The sequence below is a fragment of the Rhinopithecus roxellana genome, chromosome 21 (genome assembly GCF_007565055.1).
Source record: "Rhinopithecus roxellana isolate Shanxi Qingling chromosome 21, ASM756505v1, whole genome shotgun sequence".
In the NCBI taxonomy this organism is placed as follows: Eukaryota; Metazoa; Chordata; class Mammalia; order Primates; family Cercopithecidae; genus Rhinopithecus; species Rhinopithecus roxellana.
In genome coordinates, this window is record NC_044569.1 from 61029371 (window position 1) to 61049470 (window position 20100).

The following is a 20100-nucleotide window of genomic DNA, read 5'->3' on the forward strand; positions in this document are numbered from 1 at the left end:
CTATAATAGGATGAGACAGAGAGTTCTACTGTTTACAAACTGAGCAATTATTATAAGCATTTCAGCATCCTTGCAAAAGCATTCGATAGGGGCTAAAGTGTACTTTGATTAAAAATTCACATTATTTTATCTATGTCTTAATGCCATTCTTTCCCATCTAGCCATTCTCTTTTTCTCTTCAACACTAAAAAAAATATACAAATGCCTAATATATATACATATATGTGTGTGGGGGGGTGTATTCCACATATATATAGTCCACAAAATTAGGAAATATTAGGTAGAAGAGTCCTAGTACATTGAATTCATTCTGGATTCACTGCCTCATATTCTTTATATCCACTCTGAGTATATAAATAATTTAGAACAAGGTCTGGCATCTTAATAGTTATTTACCAAATATGACTCATGAGTATTCTAAAACATATGTAATGAGGACATGAGTTTGTCATTCCTGATAGATTGTAAAGAGATGTTGATGCTGATTTCAAGGGTTTTGTCAAGATTTGGTAGGTCCTGTCTCAAATGGAACTTCAGATGGACCTCAAGTCTAGTAGAGGAAGAGGCACATACTCGGTACCATTAAAGCCCTGGATCCAGGACCTCAGCCCCAGAAGTCGGTCACTTCATCAAAAATGTTACTCAAGTGTAGGATCATATAAAATGATGTATGTCCTAAACCATTTCCTTTTAAGTTTTATGAAGATAATCTTATTTCCCATCTCTTTTGTTGTGGGACCAAAGACTCTTATCTCCATTGTTGGTCCATTAGTTGTAGTTCTGAAACATTTTTCTTGCTAAGACATACCATTTTCTGTTTAAGTGGACTGACAAATTAAAGATCCTTATGAAACATTCTGAGTATAATTCTAGATTTTTGTGTTTTTTCCAATCTTTTACAGTCATCTCATACCTAATTTCATGTGTGTACATGTTTTTTAAAAGCCCCCTTTCCACTCTTATTGTATGAATTATATATCCTATGTAACCCGACTGCATTGCCAAGCACAACTAGCATTAGCTCGTCTTGTCCTGTCCTTTCCTTTCCTTTCCTTTCCTTTCCTTTCCTTTCCTTTCCTTTCCTTTCTTTTTCCTTTTCCTTTTCCTTTTCCTTTCTTTGCTTTTCTTGTCTCTTTTCTTTTTTTTTAAATGGGAATCTCACTTTGTTGCCCAAGCTGGAGTGCAGTGGCTGTTCACAGGCGTGATCATAGTGCCCTTCATCCCTGAACTCCTGGACTCAAGTGATCCTCCCAAGTAGCTGGTACTACAGGTACACACTACTGTTACTCAGCTTTGGTTAACTCTAGGTCATAGAGCTTAACTAGTTACAGCAATAGTGAGAGGGATTATCAGAGAGCAGCCTCTCAACCACGGGCATTGCTCATGTGCTAGGCACCAGTTAGAATATTTGACAGAGGGAATAAGAGTCTTGGTTAACCCTACTAGTCAGTAAAGTAAAAGTAAATTAAGAGAGATTGTGTTATCATACCTTCGACGTATGATATATAGAAGTATTGACATGGCACTATGAAATGCAAAAGGAAATGACTACCTGGGTGGACAAGGTATTTACAATCTGGCAGGAAAGACAAAGATGAAACAAATAAGTATAATAAAGCTTTTTGGTGCCACAGTAGAATGTGACAGTCCACAGAGGAGGACAGGCTGAATCTTGTGGAGGGGAGAAGAACATGAAAAGGTTGATTAGAGGGGTGATGTTTGGGCTGGGCGTGGTGGCTCACGCCTGTAATCCCAGCACTTTGGGAGACTAAGGCGGGTGGATCTCATGGTCAGGAGTTCGAGACCACCATGGCTGACATGGTGAAACCCCATCTCTACTAAAAATACAAAAATTAGCCAGGCATGGTGGCGGGCATCTAATCCCAGCTACTCGGGAGGCTGAGGCAGGAGAATCACTTGAACCCGGGAGGCAGAAGTTGCAGTGAGCCGAGATCACGCTACTGCACTCCAGCCTGGGCCACAGAGCAAGACTCCATCTCGGGGGGAGTCGGGGAAAGTGATATTTGAGTTGACCCCTGAGTAGGTGTTCTGTGGGCAGACATGGGAAAAGAAAACTTGTCAGGGAGAGGATGAAGCATCAACAGAAGCACAGAGAATCATTTAGCTGATGGTGCATTCCAGGGACTGTAAGGTTTTTGTTATGCCTGAAGCAAAGGTTGCAAAGGAATGTGAAAGTGTGATAGAGGAGGAGGCGGACAAGTCTAATGGTTAGGAGGGATGAGATTATGGAAAGCCTCCCCTGGACAGATTGCTTTATAGTTTGGAGTCTCATGAGTCAGCAGTGACAAACACCAATGCCTGCAGAGACGAAGAAGGTGGCATAAATTAATAAAAGATCAGCCCTCTTTGTTTTTATTTTTCCAGTTTTGATAGTACCATCCAAGAAATATTTTCCTTTTTAATTCTACCATCTGTAAAACAACAGGTAAAGCCTTGAACAAAAAGCCAACTGATATTCTGCTTCAGTATTGGAATTGAGAGGAGTGGAGACTGTGGCAAACCAGAGGGCACATGCTCTATGTAGAGGAATCAGATGTGCCTCAGATCCCATCACTTGGTGCCAGGTGAAAGTGTGGACCTAGTGTTGCCTGATCTTCAGATTTTTCAAGATAAGCTGAAAATCTGGATTTTTATTTTAAAATCTCCCAATTTTTAATTGTTAGTGACTGATTTCAGAAGTTGTGTGCATAAATCAATACTCTGCTGAATGCCTGGTGTTGCATTCAGAGAAATCACTTGAATGATTTCTCTGAAGCAGGGAAGCAACAAAATCAGATCTTCGATTTTGGAAGGTCGCTGTCCACACTGCTGAGGTTGAATTGAAGAAGGTTTGCTCCTGGAAGCTTTGGGAATGATACCAGCACAGTCGGTCAGGGCTTGATTGACATCACTGGTGACTGGGTGAAGAAAAGGAATAAGAATCATGACAAATAGCAAGCAGATTTTGATGAACCTTAAAATACAGCATGTTAAATATATACACTAAGTAAAAATAGAAATTGATACTATAATGCAGAAGCAAAAGCTTTTTTTTTCTGAGAACAGTGAGAAAAAGGATGTGCTACAAACTGATGGGAAAGACAGACATGAGACAACAGAAGGATTTAGTTTAGGTATGGGCAGGAATTTTTAAAAGAAAAGAATTAAAGAATTGTTAGATTTAATAATTAGATATTTCATCTGCAAAGTAATAGCCACAAAAGGGCTTTAAATTAATTTATTATTTCATACAACAAAACATCCAGAGGTAGGTAGTATGATGAGCAACTCAGAGGTATCCTCAGAAACCTGAGTCTGTCAGGAAACTGTTTTGCTTATTCAGCATCCCAGCCTCTTTGGCAGGACCGCCTCAGGGTACAAGATGGCTGCCACTGAGCCAGCAGCCTATGCAGAGGATACCATCCTGAGGCAGAAAGGAGAATTGTAAAACAAATACACCCTTTGAGAAAATCCTCTTCTCTTGTCTTGTTGACCAAAATAGTATCACTTACCCATTCAAAAACCTGTTGCTGGAATGAAAATGGAATTTTCATGATTGACTGAGATTCATTCCTGAGAGAAGAGAGGGCCTCACCCTTCCCTGAGCACAAGGGAGGCAACCAACATTTGCCCTCCCAAGAAAACTTGCTGACATCTGCCCTGGAGTATTCTGAGACAAGTTAACAGGAACATAACGGTTGATGGCAGAGGCTTCGGAATAGATCTGGGTTTGGGTAGCTGCCCTTTCGCTTACTGTCCTTGAGACCCAGAACAAGTGATTTGCTGTCTTTAAACCAGCTTCTTTGCCTGAATGATTTTAGGTCCTCTTGAAGATTAATCAAGCCAATGTATGTAAAATATTTAGATTCATGACTGTTATGTTTTAACTACTCAGTAAATCGTGGTGGTGGGTTGATTAATAATCATCTTTAAAGGGCAGTGCAGTTAATTTGAAAGCGAATTTTTGCCTTGGTCTAAGAACAAAACTCTTGCCAATAGGAAATATGTTAAAATAACCCCGTCTCTACTAAAAATACAAAAAATTAGCCGGACGTGGTGGCGGGCGCCTGTAGTCCCAGCTACTCAGGAGGCTGAGGCAGGAGAATGGCGTGAACCCGGGAGGCAGAGCTTGCAGTGAGCCGAGATCATGCCACTGCACTCCAGCCTGGGCGACAGAGCGAGACTCCGTCTCAAAAAAAGAAAAAAAGTAACTGGCCATTAATTGTAAAGTTACTTTAAAAGTTCTCAGCTGTTCCCATTATTCCTACTGAAACAGTGAGGTGGGATGTTAAAGTGCAGGATAAGCCTTAGAAGATTCGGCTCTGATCCATTCTGACGTCCTGCACGGAGGCCAAGGCCCGCTTTCCCACGGCTTCATTGCACTGAGAGGAGAGGCTGGCCTTGCAAACCTTAGTGTCCCACATCCCTCCCAGCTCAGCTGATCTCTGTTCCTGCTTTAGAGTGAGCTGTTAAGCAGCTTGTAGACAAAGTAGGTGGTTAGAAATAATTTGCTTCATTGCTTTGAATGTTTAACTAGTTAAGAAATTCTGCTCCTCTTTTAAAGTATCATCTTCATCTAGAATATTCATTAATGGAGAGAAAGGTATTGAAAATGTAGTTTACTTTCAAAGGAATGACAGGAGCAAGAAAACATCTGTATAATGGCCCCCACACCAAGTAAAATGCTTCTATATCATACATACTGAGAGTGGCCTTTATGGTGGTAAGAAAGCCAGCTGCTTAAAGCCTCCTGAGTTTCTCTGGGTGAAAGTCCCAGGAATATGGCATTGTTACTGTGTTGCTGTAATTTATGTAAATGTGTTGTCAGAGATGAATTAAAACTTATAGTTGTAAATCTACAAGGACACAGCCATAACTCACGCAGATTTATTACTTGTAGACACATATATCAAGCCTCTAGAATTACTGCCTCTACTGTAGACAGAGGTTAAAGAAGAAGGCAACAACTTACATGCCATTATACCTATACAGCAGTTTGTCATTCATTGGTAGTGGTATGAATACAAAATGCAGGCATGTGGACTGTCCTTCACCCAACACAGCCTAATCCACAAATGTCAGCAAGCATGCCTGCCTCAAAGAAAAAGAATCAAATGAGGAGTCCGAAAATTTACTTGTATACCCATTTGCTAAGTTTGTTGTTTAACTTCTCTGAGCCCAAGTTTATTAGGTATAAGACAATTTTTTTAAAAACCTGTCAGTGCCCCCCAGTGTACTCTGCATGGCTTTTAGTGAGGTAACCATGCATGCATTCATTGATTTAAGAAACATTTGTTGAGTGCTACTATATATCAGACACAATACTGTTTTTTGGGCTAAAGGAAATGGTTTCATCCAACATCCTTATTCTTGCAAAAAAAGAGAGAATGAGATGAGACAGGTGAGATGCCTTCTAGAAGTAGGTATGTGAAAGGGCTTTTGAAAATTATAAAGCCCATTCAAGGAGAAATAATCATTAATTGTAATACAAACCCAGTATCTCCTTTATATGATGATGTATGTGTGTTTAGTTCTCCACGGATGTTTCCATCTGTCTAGGAGTTCCTTTTATATAAATTCACTGGGCATCACCATTGAGCATTGTTCTTTCCAAACCAAGTGACATATCAGAAACATGTAGGAAGTTTCAAAATAGACTCCTCCTTCCTCAGACCTCCAGAGTTCTTTCATTCAGAATCTTTAAGGGACACAGGTATCTACATTTTCATAGCATTCCCATATGTAATTCTAAGGCAGGCTGGATTGGAAACTCTGAGTTTACAGAATAAAATAACATACTGTATGAGGAACAAATAATGTGTGAATTAATATTTAAGTCCCCAAGGCCTATAAAATCAAATAATTTAAAAATAAAGAAAAGTCATTTACTTTAGATCTAGAATCATACAGGCTGAAATGGAACTTTAAGGTGAGTAGAATTTGATTTTGTTATTATTATTGAAAAGGCAATGTAGCAACAGCATTAAAGAAAGGTTTAGAAGGGGAAAACCCATGATATTCCCACAAACAATGATATTGGACTATATGCAGGTTATTAATATGTGTAAGTATAGATATTTGCAGTCTATATACTCCTATATTTGCTTTGAAATATTATCTGAAATCATAACATTTTAGTTAATAAGGTTTTAATTATTCCTTTCTACCCAGAAATTTCTCTCACTGTCCTGAGCTGAGTTAGGGCTAGGATCCCTAGATTTTTATGTGATGTTTGAGAATTTTCCTGTGATGTCGTGCTAAACTACCCAGCCAGAATTTTAAGTCCCTACTGTTGAAGACACATATAGCCTCCTTTTCCCTCGGCAGTGCCCTTTCTGATGTCTTTTCGGTTCTTCAAATTACAACAGGAGGGAGCCTCTATCTGATAAAAATCACTAATAGAAAATGTGCTTAAGGAAGTCACCAATATCTTGTTAACCCTTTGTAGCTTTGCCCCGAACAGGGACGTTTTCTTCAACTACTCAGATCAACACAGAATTCAGGATGCCCCTATCTCTGGATCTCTCTCACAATTTGGTAGACTCTTCTTTTGCTGCAGCATCCATCAAATAATTTCTAAATGTAACAAATAGTATTTACTGCCTACTAGCTACTAGGCTAGTGCTGCACACTATCGAAGTAATATATTTCTATTTAATTATTTTGAGGAAACTAATGCCTCCTCTATGGAGATAATTAGAAGAACACTTTTAGCTGCCTTACTTTCCCAAGTGGTAAATCTGGTGAAATTACCAAGATGTTAGCCATTTCTATATTTTGGGAAAATACTATGCATTTAGTTTGTTACTATATCCTTAATGATGCACTAAAGAAAACTATGCACCACGGTTTTCTGGTGGAGCAACCAGAGACACTTCCTTAACCAGCAGCCATAGCCTTTTTCTGCCAAAGCCACAGGCCATTCTGAGCTCTCCTCTAAGTGTCCTCCACCCACAATGGCCATTCCATGTGCTCCAGAGCCAAAGTAGGGATGCAGGGTAGGCTCTACCAGAGAGCTCTTTTTTGGCTTTAGGTCATGGTGAGACATAGAAGAGGTTCAGGTTGGTTCCTGGGTGCTCCCATTTTAGAGACTCAGAATGTTTGGGAATTGTGAACTATCCTCTTTCCCTCAGCCCTATTTTTAATACAAAAGGGCTTCTTAGAACAGCCCCTGCAAAGGGACTGTTGATCCCCATCCACAAGCTATGGCTAGCACCCCCAGATTGCATCTGCATACCAGAAGCTCTGGCAGTGGTGTGGAGCTGTGTGTAGAAGCCCAAGACCTACAGAGTGTGATTTTATAAAGCTGAGCTAGTTCATCCACTCATTCATTTAACACATGTTAGTGAGTAGGTGTGTGTGCTGGGTTCTATGTCAGGCAGTAATGTAGAATGGTTAGCAAGACAGGTAGTACTGACTAGCTCCATTACAGGCTAAAGAAGTTAAGCAAATAGTTACTCAGTTAAACACATTATTACATTTTGTGATAAATACTATGAAGAAAAGTGTAAGTGTGGCGAAAAAGTATAAAACAGGGAGAATTAAAAAGGATGATGTCCGACCTTTGTAAGAAAGTGACATTTAACTCAAAGCTATGTGTAATGAGTAAGGGTTACAGAGACATCAAGTGGATAGAGAGAAGAGCATGTGCAAAGGCCCCGAGGTAAGAAAGATCTTAGGGTCCTTGAACTGGATGGAGTGAATGGGAGGAAAGGGAACCTGACACAAGACAGATGAATGGGCCACAGCCAGCTCACCAGAGGCCCTCGCCAGTCAGGATGAGGAATTTTGATATTATCCTCAGTGCATTAAGAAATCATGAAGGGTTCTGAGCAAGTGACATTATCTGATCTACTCTTTTAAAAAGATCATTCTTGCTGCTGTGTGGGGAATGGATTCAGCAAGACAAAAGTAGAAATGGGGAGACTAGTTTCAGGCTGTTCCAGAAGTACTCCAGGTTAGAGATGACAGTAGCCTTGACCGTTATGGAGACATTGAAAATTGGGAGAAATGAACCGATTTAAGATAAAGCCTAAAGGTAAAATTGACTGAACTTGTGATGACTTTGGTATGGTTATTAAGAGAGAATGAAGTTTTGAGGATAATTCCCAGTTTTTGGCATGAGGAACTGAATAGATGGGAAACATTGGAAGAGGAGCAATTTGTGGAATAAAGAGTAGAAGAAAATTAATAGTTCAGTTTCTGATGTTAGCTCTGAGATACCTAACAAGTATTCAGCTATATACATGTGGAGATACCAAGTATTCAGCTGTATACATGTAGAGATACCAAGTATTTAGCTATATGCATGGCTCTGGAGCACAGACATGTCTGTGGTCGACATAAAAATTTAGGTATTATCGGCTTGTTGATGTATTTAGAGCCATGGCAACAGATAAATGTAGAGTAAGAAGAAAATAGGGCTGGGACAAAGCCCGGAAAAACTTCAGTGTTTAGAGAGAAGATGGAGAGATGCATCTGGCAACAGTGGGAGAATGGATGGTTTGAGGGCATGAGAAAAGTCAGAACATGGTGATGCCATAGATACTCAAAGAGGAGTGTCTCATGGAAAAAGTGCTGCCAAAAGACCAAGAAAGATAAAAATTATGAGAAGTCCATCAGATTTGGCAACAGAAGCTCACTGGTGACTTTACAAAAGCAAGCTCTGTGCAGTAGTGAGGTAAAGGCCTGGCAGCAGTGGACTAAGTGGGAAGGCAGGCCAGTGGAGACGCGCTTGGCTTGAAAAGTAAGAGGAGAGACGGAAGAGAGTTGCTTTTTAAGATGTCTGTTGTTACAGGTTCTGTAGGGTATTTCACTACTGCAGGAGAACAACTGACCTGTGGTTTACCAAGGTAAAACCCTGAGTGATAGGAAAGGGTTTAAAAAGAGATGTGAAAGATATTATTTTGGATATGCCATGAAAAAAAAATACTCCTGCACATTGTATACTGATCAATGTTAACACTGTTATTCTGAACCATTTTAATATCAATTTAATGTTAACCCCCAAAATCCAAAGGGCATTAAGTCTGTGCTGATGAAAGTAATGAAGGGGGATCATTGAGACAAACCTGAAATCCTAGGTTTGTGCCAGAAGCCCATGTCTGACTTTAAAAAGGGTCACTTGTCCAGGGATTTCAAACACATGCATTACTTTAAATTTGGTGGATTTCAAAGGCACCAGCTTCTGACTATTCCTTAAAGACATTATGCTTACAGGATTAATGAGCATATCTGTTTTGCCAAGGATGGAGCATTATTCGTTTCACAACAAAGGCTCTCTTTTCATATTAGCAAAGGTATCAGAATTGATCCCCACAATTGTTAGAGGCTTTTTCTTCATTTCTGGGGGGTGCAGAGTCAGTTTTGGAATTTTCATCAAGGAAAATTTTCATCAAGGAAATACAAGAAGGCTTATGAGGTTGAGTTATTTTCACGTGGTTTAGGCACCTCACTGAAAGAAGGGCTTCTTTCTGAATTTTCACCTTTTTCCATGAAGCAGATAGAGAGCTGTTTACCACAGCCTTTGTCTGGGTTTGGCATTGATTTTAAATCACCTGGATTGATCATGTGGTTATGGGACTTAAAAAAATCCCACCAAATACCAGAGCCTCTAAACACAATTAGAATTGAGGAGTTTTTAACCTGCTAGCATTATGTCTATAGGAGTACATTCTAAATTATTCTTAACTTCTGCTCATGTTAGGTGGAAATAAAGCACCATTGTAACGTATAGTGTCCGAGGTTCAGCAAATGCTCTCTAAACACATAGAAATGTTCCTAGTTTTCAAAATGAGGAAGCATCTAAAATCTATGTCTGTCTTGGAGTATTTCACTGCCTCGGCAGCTTCCTCAGCCAATAAGAGAAAAATATGCAAATCAACCAGCTGTCATATCACACACTTCTCAGCTGCAGGACAACAGCAGGACTTAGGCAAGCTGATCTCAACCAGATTTGACAAAGAGGTGGAAGGTCTAAAATTAAATAGGTCAACACAGATTCTCTAATCATAGGTAGATGTGAAGGGACAACAAGGGGTCCCAGAGGAGAACTGCTTTCTAAAGACTGTGTATACTCTTGCTTTTCATTTCGGACTTCTCATTGTTAGCAGCATTTCAGTCTGAACCGTCTTATTTGATAATGAAATGGTTCCTTTTTTTACCAAATACCTTTAGATTGTTACTAAAAGTGGCATTTTAGTGAAGTAAATATTTACAAGCTTCAAACTACTTTAAGAAGCCACCTTTCCTATTTTAAAGGCAGTAATTTTTCTGTGGCTTGCTATAGTACTTCAGTTTTGTTGTCATGGTGACTAGAAAATCTAACTTTTCAAAAATGGAAACCTGCTTCTAACTATATTGCACCAACCTACCAGTCACAAATGTACAGTCCAGAGTGGACAATTTATACTCAGTTTATTTCCTAGTTAAAGTCTAGGTTTACTTTATAGACATCATATTTCAACAAACACACACACACACACAGAGAGAGAGAGAGAGAAATAAACTCCCTGTCAGTTTCCTAACAGTAAAACGTAACCATCAACAAAGAAATTATTTTTTGATTCATCTTCTTACCAGTCAGAAAATGTGTCCCCAGAATAAGTATAATTTTGAAGCATTCTTGTGGTAGCATCTTACTGAACAATATAGAACTGTTATCCTCAATAGCTGTAAATAATTGTCAGTGAAAAAAAGAAACAAGATAGTCTCTTATCACTAGAATAAACAAATAGATAGTGTTCCTTTAAAATACAATTAAAATGCTATAAAGGATCAGTGATTTGTTTCCTGAATTCTCTTACATACCATTTTATACAATTGCAGTTTTTTCTTTTTTAATCTTTTTTTAAATATTATAACAATAGGAACATATTACACTTCTTCCTATGATGTCTGAGGAGTGTTTACAGTTATCACAGTCTTGAGGTAGGGCACGTTTTAATGCTTAAAGATATTATTTTATCTGTTTGACAAAAAGAAATTTTAATTGTGAAAAATAAGAAATAAACCTTAAAAATGTTAACTGTCCTATTTTCTTCCAGCACCTTTTCTTCATGTTTCAAGAAAGATGGCTTTACATAGGAACTTAGAAATAACACCTAATCATTAACAGAATGATGGATGTGATGAATCACCTTTTTCTTGAGAAATAATAAATCAACATATTCCTACCCATACATTTTTACTGAAATGTATGAAATATTAGCATCATATATTTAACAAGGTGTCAGTTACAAAAATTGCTGGCAAAATGTCCTGAGAACCAATAGAATACATTTAAATGTTATGTTCCTTTTTCGGAAACAAAGTTATTCAAAAATAATTCACACTTTCTAAAATGTAGCGTGGTTATAGTTCTTATTTACTATAAGTAAATGGTAAACATGAGCATGATCTGTTTGAGCACTAGCAATACTAGACACCAAAGTTAGCAAAGTAAAATCTCCCAAGCTGGAATGTTTTACTCACAAAAAAATTTGGTTAAACTTTGATTTTAGTATTATAAACTAGAATACTTCATAAGACCATGTTTGCCCTTTTTGTATTTAAGTCATTATGTCTTAATCACTATTTATGCAGCACTTTTTAAATGAAACCTTCCCCTGGGTTCATTTTTAGGCAGACTTTATATTGAATTGTGTTTGGATTTTTTGGAAACCTCTTTGAAGGATGAATTTGTGATTGCTAGTTGCACAACCAGTTTCCTTTATTTTCATTTTGGGGGTGTTTTTCCTACAGCAGCCATAGTGTACTGTGGGAAGTGGAGCAGGGCAGTGCCCTTCCCTGGCTGTATTGATTTGCCCTTCAGCTGTGTGCAATGCCGAGAGAACCTCGGGCCTTGTTGTTGATTATCTACACAATGTCTCTGGGAGCATTATTGACCCATTGCTGCTGACTGCCTGTGGCTCTTGATTTTTCACACCGTCTCCATGACACTCATAATAAAACATGCTATCTTATTGCTACTCAGCTCTGGGAGCCAACTGATTCAGCCTTAGAACACTACAGTTTTTCTGGAGAACATTTATTGTATGTGGGGTAAAGTGTTATAGCAGTTTTAGGATTCTGTCCTGTATGGTTTCAATAACTACTTCTATAGCAAGATTCCACACACTGTTAAATTTTTATTGTCTTAAAAAAGCCAATGCTAGCTTTGCATATATTGTCAACATGAAATTTAGCATGATTAATATAAATGTTATACTTTTAAAATAATGGGCTAAGGAAAAGAATGTTTTGCATTAACATTAGGCTTGACATGTTGCTGTAACATGTATTTTCAAATCCAAATTTTAAAATATATCACAAGGATTATGCTATGATTTGTTACTGTGCTACGTATTTGTTATAGTGAATGGGGAGGAGGTGGGGATATTGAAGTTTCTGATGGTATTTGATCAGTATGTTTCTAATTTGCCATTCTCAAAATATCTTCCAAGATACATTTTAGCTTCTCTATATCAAGTACATGAAATCAAGTAAAATCTTTCCTCTTAGGTACCTTGAAAGATTTTTTTTAAATTGAAGGTTTAGTCAGTGGAAAATGGGTCTCCTTGAGCATGTATTTTTGTTTTATATTGTTTTATGTTGGAAGTTTTATGTATTTTATTAATATATTTTTTAAAATTATTTCTGATATATTTACTAATCCACAATTAGCGTTAACAGGTATTGTACTCTAAGTGCTGATGGAAATTACAGCATGTCAAAAGGAGCTCAGAGATCCTAAGAAACAGGCTTTTTCTGTTGGTAGAGTGAATAAATGTACATATTTCTTGAAGAGAGTTTAAATATTTTCATGTATATTAACTGCTATTACTATAGGAAAGGCAATATAGCTCAAAAAGGGGCAATTACTCTATATTTGTGTTGGACATATTTATAGGAAAGATAGGTCACAAGTTAGGTTAATATCATTGGTTGCTTTTTACTGAAGTTGTTCAGAGTGTTTTCATTAGAACAAAATTTTCTTTAGCAAACCTACTTTAAATAAATTCAGTCTTTGGGAATTATAATAGAGCTAATTTCAGCTTCTTAGTGTGTGTGTATATATACATATATGTGAGTGTGTGTGTGTGTGTGCATATATATATATTCAACTTCATGAATTCCCTGAACTAGATAGAGTCTGTTTCCAAAACATCTACTGTGATACTGATAGCGATATGTTCAAGGATTAGTGGCTCACCACTTTAATATGTTTAAAATTTTGATCATTTATATCAGTGAATTTTGCAATTTAAGAAAAGGATCTTGCTTTTAAGCTGTCGTATTATCAAACTACCAACACTTTGACATTTTGAAATAATAATTCCTTTGTTCTGGCTTATGGATTTAGTTTTCATGTTTTATCATACTTTAGTAGATAGGTTTTATGTTTGAAGGATATAGTTTTCTATATGTATGCTTTTAAAAATGTCAAACCATTATAAAATAAGGATCTTTAAATTAAAGCTTTCGGAAGTATGGCTTCAGAGGGTGGGGTGGTATATAGTATAGCCTTAGTGGGCTGCCTCTGTATGACAGATCTGTACAGAACCCCAAACAACAAAGTTGTCTCTAATTTTAATCTAGCTGCTTCTCAGCTAATTTACTTTCAGTTTATGTCCATTTGATGTAAATAGAACCCAATGACGAAAAAAAAAAAAAAGGAAAGGCATTCCACTTCTCATCTCTCCAAATTAGTGTTGTTCTATTGAATTGAAAAATTGAATCGCCTCATCATTTTTCATGCCAAATTCATGACATTTTAAGACACAGGATGAGAGTAGATGCCATTAAACCTCTGTAAGTCTCAAGCAGAGGCCTTTTTAAAATCAAGGTCCATAGGCTTAGGCAACAGTTCAGTAACCTTTGGGAAAACCACAGGGTGTGTTTTACCTATTGTTATGCAAACATTGTTCTTCCAGAGCTGACCTTTACTCACGGGGATTTAACAGCCATAGTAAGTCAGGGTTTGAATTCTCTGTGTCTGAGTTGCGGATCAAGTTTACAATAACCATGTTCACAATTGTTTTGAGCCCTTCCACCTGATGGTTTTTGATAGCATGAGGTTTGTGTTCCACTTAAGCCTAAGTATTTCAGTGTGTCTTTGGACATTTAGAACCACTTGAAAGTGTACGCAAGGCTTCCTCTAACTGAGACATAATCATCAGGTATTGCAAAGGTTAAGCCTTATCATCTGTACCAAAAAAAAAAAAAAAAAAAAGTGAGGTTTCATCAAAAACTTCCATCCTCACAACCTTTCGACCACAATTTGATGATGATTATTGATTATCTCACAGCCTTTCACTCATGCTCTGCCACCGCGGCCAGCCCTGATATACAGATAGGGCTGCAGTCCAGCTAAAATAAGACTCCATCTTGATAATGGACTGAGATGAGATACTGTTATTTGATAAAGATAATTGATGTTTCACAGTGAATTGGAAAGCAGCTTCAAGTGCACCATATCTGGAGCTATATTCTGTCCACAAATATGGCAGTTGTTTACAGAACAAAAGAACTAAAGTTATGTATTTGTGCATAGCCTTTTAAAGCATTTTGGTGCTATGATTTTTTTTTCTTTTGTGCTTGATTATTTTAAGGTGTAATATAGAAAAAATTAGTAAAGAGTAGATCACATTATTTTTTGTCTCTGGTTTCAGGTTACTTTGTTAAAATCATACATGGTGTGGGTGTTATTGATCACCTCCCTTGCAGACTTAATACTTAAATCCTATGCTTGGGTTATGATGAATCACTGTCATGCGTAAGCTGAGTATCTTAGGTCAAAGTTAAATTTCATGTTATCATTAATTTCTTGAACATTTTACATACTGTGTGAAAACACAATTTAAATTATTGATCATAAATATCATGTCTCCTGGAAAATGTAATTCAAATAATCTGGGAATGCAGACTGGGTTTCTCCTCATTTATTATTAACAAATTTCTCTAAAAATAACATGTAACTCACTGTATGTGTTTGTTCATCACGCCTCCTTCAGCCACCAGATTTAAGTTGATTAAGGTATCATTCATCTTAGGTACTGTTCATCCGATTTCTTTTAGTCTTATCACCTTCGTAACCCCTAATTAAGCAATAAGGCTTGACAGGGAGTATGGTTATCATGAGATAATGACACCCCAAGTGTGTTGTGAGGCATAAGGTTCAGCTGAGTGCTTCTAAACCTCTAGGGGTGTGATTATCTCATGATAAACATACCACATTGCTGCTCATTGAGATCATTGCTGCATGTATGCACCACTCCAGTTGAGGTAAAATTGACATTTCCTTGCCCACCTTCTCAGCCAATCCAAATTGGTGCTTTTATAAAATTGTTAGTTCAGGTCTCAGATTTATAAGCAAGCCAAAGTTTAAACCCGTAAGCTTTTAGTTTATTGTTTAAGTGGTATCAGTTGAATATGCAAGTACATCTTTGAAAAAAATATAAATTTGTTTTTTAAAGGTAAGTTTCCTCAGAAGAAAGACCTCATGGAAGGCAAATGTGTGTGTGTGTGTGCGTGTGTGTGTGTGTGTGTGTGTGTGTGTGTGTGTGTATATATATATATATATATAGTCATCACAATTTTGCAGCAGTTAATAGACCCTACTCCAATAAAAAAATTGGACATTCTTATAAATTCAGAAGAAGCATGGTTGTGCTTTAATGCAAATAAAGTTATTAAATAGTTGGAAGTTCTATAGGGAATATTAATTGGATGTTTGGTTTAGGAAATTCTTTTTAACTTACTTGCAATTATCACAGTTAGTAATAGACCAAGGGAGAGGGGATGGAGAAAAGTGTTTGTTTTGTAGCCTTGTTTTTGTTCCGGTTTCTTGTGAATTGATCATATTTCAGGGAAGAATAATTTATATATTTTTTATATTGGCTCTGATTTGGTATTTAACAGAAAAAAATGAATTATCTACAGTAATTTTGGTTTGACTGTTAGAGGAGAAAAAGATGCCACCTTTTACATAAAAATCTCAGGAGTATATGTGTGTGTTTTTTTTTTTTTTTTAAATGATGAGAATACCATGGCTAATTTTATAATGTTTTCAGCATGAATTTAACTGTGTCTTCTAAAGCAACATTATGCATTAGGACTTTCTGTGATCATAAAAATATTCTGTATCTCTACTGTCCAGTGTGATAGCCATTAGCCATACATAGCTAATAAGACTGAAGAATTGAGTTCTTTATTTTACTTAGATGGCATATTCTAAAGAAAACCCTTGAAAGTTAATTTTTCTCAAACTCCTCACAAAATTTCCAATAGATGAATTATCTTATGGCTTTAAAAAAATGATATTTTTTCCAAGTAATTAGTTTATTTGATGGTCTTTTTTATTTTTCGTGTTCAAATAAGAACCGGAAGAGTCTGTTCGTTTTATAAAGATCTTTACAAAGAAGATTTAAAATTCTTCTTAGTACAACTTCTACTCTAATTTGTATGCAGTTTTCAGAAGGTCTTATCAAGTAGTTAGGCATTTAATGTATGCTGAAACTATTAATCTACTTATGAAATTAAAATACTAACTTTCCTGGTGAAGTGAAAGACTTTTTTAGCAAGAATTTCTGTCAACCAAAAATGCGAGGACTTTTGGTGCCTATTTATTAAATAACTTATGATACTTGATTATACCTGTAATTTTATTTGTTTCAATAGAGAGAAAGTATTTTTTCTTAATAAGAATTGTAAGTTCCCAAGCTTACCTTTATTCCCGTAGGTAGAGTTCCTACATTGCAAAGGTCCAGGATATTATTTAAACCTTGACTGCTTTCTCGATGGCACCCAGCCTTCATCACTTACATGGCTTAGTTTGTTCATTCTTAAAACAGTCTTTGGATTTTAAACTAAAATATGCATCAAACCCAAGTCTATAGTAAGTGTCCGCTAAATGAGCAAACAGGACCATGTAAAACTAATATCTTTCTTTAAGTGGAAAGTAAACACTACTTAAAGTATAAGCTGACTCCTTACTATTCCTTTTTTTTTTTTAATTTTGGTTTTTAAAAAGGTTAGGCCATCCTAAGCAGAAAACTATGAACAAAATTGCTGATATATAAAATTATAGAATTTGGAATTAAATCCAGGAAACCAAAGGGCACAGAGCTGAAGACCCAAGAATTCTCCTTTCATTGTGTGAACTGCATTGCCATTCATGGCAGGTAAAACTGCCTGAAACAAAGATCTGAAGTCCTTAGGTGAGTAGCAGTAGAAGCTGCTGCCAGTGTTGTCTAGCAGGAAAGGAACTTGGAGCAATCGGGGAATCGGAGGTGCTGTGGACCAGAAGCCCATCATCAGAGGAGCTGTGGATATGCCCATATGGAAATCCTTATGCTTTTCCATATCCTAGTGAGAGCCACTTCACTCTACCTTTACATTTCATTTTAAACTTCTTTTTCACAATAGTAGGAAGTTACATTAAAAACAAACATCCTATAGATGAGAACATACGATTTCTAAGGTTTTCTTCCAAACAATATGAGGGGGGGAAAAAGAAGGTGAACCTGGATGAAGCAAAATTATGTTAAAGCTGGGAAAAGGGTACATAGAGGTTCATTATAGGCACTATTCTGTCTACAGTTGTACACTTGGCAAGTTTCCGTGATGATTTTAAAATGCAAATATCATAAAGGCTGAGTTGATGTATGTTTATATTACTAATAACACTTAGGAGGTAAGCTTTACTTATATATACCATGGTTATTCTATCTTACCCTCCTACCTATTGCTTCAGCTTTTTCTCACCAGGCTCTCCCCTGCAGCCTCTGTGCTCAGGCTACACCAGCTGAGTTTTTGTTGTTATTTCAATTTCAGCTTTTCTGTCTCACCCCAGGACCTTTGCATATGCCGTTTCCCCATTCCGGGTTTCTCTTCTTTCCTCACTTATTCCTAAACCCAACAACTACTTACTACCTCACTAGTACGCCAAATTGTATTGTTAGGTACTGGACTGATTCTCATTCCATTCAATTCCCATTCAGGTCGGGTTGCTCACCCCCTGTTCTCCTGTGATGAAAGTCAAGCCTTTCTCAGCTTTGGACACAACTTATGAAGATAGCACCACCTCTTACTTGCTACCGTACACCTTCTCCTCATTTCTTAAATATTGGAGAAACTGGCCAAATGAGAGTTGGAGTAATCTTGAAGGAGGCAAGGGACCATGATAAACTAGAGATTACCTAACCCTGCTGGGGGCGGAAAAGAACTCTAAAAATTTTAGACATTATGTGGAATAAACAAAACAGGTTTATGGACAACATTGAGCCTGTGGGCAGTCCATAGTTATGGATTTGGAAGCGTGAGTGATTACAGAGTAAGAAAGAAAAAGGAATCTTTGTTGAACTCTCCATAACTGATACCTTTATTTGAAATGTGGCTTATTGGCAACAGCCCAAGATATTATTTAAATTATGAATCTAATACCCTGCTTTAAAGTGTGATCCCTGCGATCTCTAAGAACCAACTGTTAATGGAGAGAGATGATTTGTATCCTTCAGTTCAGTTTCTCATTATGAGTTCATGTGTAATTTAATAAAATGTTCAGACTATTCATGCCTTTCAAAATATATTATTTTTGTTACAAATGCATTTTGCCTGATTTTTAATATTCTCCGTTTTTTCTTCTAATTAATCATATTAATCAATTAAAATAGAAAATGAGTCCTGCTCAGTGTAAAGTAACCTCAAGCCCATGCTGTTTAATTTTATAAGGTACTCATAATGAAAAAGAATAATTCAACTAATCAAATAACAACTTCCTTTTTCCTTACCTATCTTAAGACAGCTGGTCTTCTGTAATCACTCCTTCAGCCTATGAATCTGTTCCAGCTAGACGTATCAGTAGCAAAATGCATTAATATGAATGCTTTAGAGCTGGAAAGTTGAGACCGCCTGCCTTCTTTATGTAGCTAGTGATAGAACAGAGCAACTTGGCACTTTGTGAATTTAAATGCCTATGGGAAGAAACTATGGAATATCTTTATGATGATGAAATTATCTATGTGGAATGTTTCTTAACACACTTGGTTATCTCAAAAATGATAGGACCAGTATCAAGGCAAATATGGGATTGTGTAGAGCCTTTGCATACAGAGATTGTTCCCGAAGGAGTGAACTTTTTTTTTTCCTTTTGTTTTTTTAATTATACTTTAAGTTCTAGGGTACATGTGCACAACGTGCAGGTTTATTACATATGTATACATGTGCCATGTTGGTATGCTGCACCCACTAACTCATCATTTATATTAGGTATATCTCCTAATACTGTCCCTCCCCAACCCCCCCCCCACCCCACAACAAGCCTGGTGTGTGATGTTCCCCTTCCTGTGTCCAAGTGATCTCATTGTTCAATTCCCACCTATGAGTGAGAACATGCGGTGTTTGGTTTTTTGTCCTTGCGATAGTTTTCTGAGAATGATGGTTTCCAGCTTCATTCGTGTCCCTACAGAGGACATGAACTCATCCTTTTTTATGGCTGCATAGTATTCCGTGGTGTATATGTGCCACATTTTCTTTTTTTTTTTTTTTTTTTTTTTTTTTTTTTTTTTTTTTTTTTTTTTTTTTTTTTTTTTGAGGCGGAGTCTCGCTCTGTCGCCTGGACTGGAGTGCAGTGGCCAGATCTCAGCTCACTGCAAGCTCCGCCTCCCGGGTTTATGCCATTCTCCTGCCTCAGCCTCCCGAGTAGCTGGGACTGCAGGCGCCCGCCACCTCGCCCAGCTAGTTTTTGTATTTTTAGTAGAGACGGGGTTTCACCGTGTTAGCCAGGATGGTCTCGATCTCCTGACCTCGTGATCCGCCCATCTCGGCCTCCCAAAGTGCTGGGATTACAGGCTTGAGCCACCGCGCCCGGCATGTGCCACATTTTCTTAATCCAGTCTATCATTGATGGACATTTGGGTTGGTTCCAAGTCTTTGCTATTGTGAATAGTGCCACAATAAACATACATATGCATGTGTCTTTATAGCAGCATGATTTATAATCCTTTGGGTATATACCCAGTAATGGGATGGCTGGTTCAAATAGTATTTCCAGTTTTAGATCCTTGAGGAATCGCCACACTGTCTTCCACAATGGTTGAACTAGTTTACAGTCCCACCAAC

The 20100-nt window shown here is 37.3% G+C and overlaps 1 protein-coding gene across 2 annotated transcripts in view; it reads left to right on the forward strand.

Annotated features, from left to right (window-relative positions):
- Nucleotides 1–20100, forward strand: part of WDR7 (WD repeat domain 7) — a 400989-nt gene that overhangs the window by 336443 nt on the left and 44446 nt on the right. The window contains exon 26 of one of the 2 annotated variants that reach the window (XM_030925916.1): nt 17982–18519. The exons of the other annotated variant lie outside the window; for it this stretch is intronic. Coding sequence (XP_030781776.1) covers nt 17982–18164 — 183 coding nt within the window. The 3' untranslated portion in view covers nt 18165–18519. Of the gene's footprint in view, nt 1–17981; nt 18520–20100 lie in introns of those variants that run through there. 2 annotated transcript variants of the gene reach the window in all.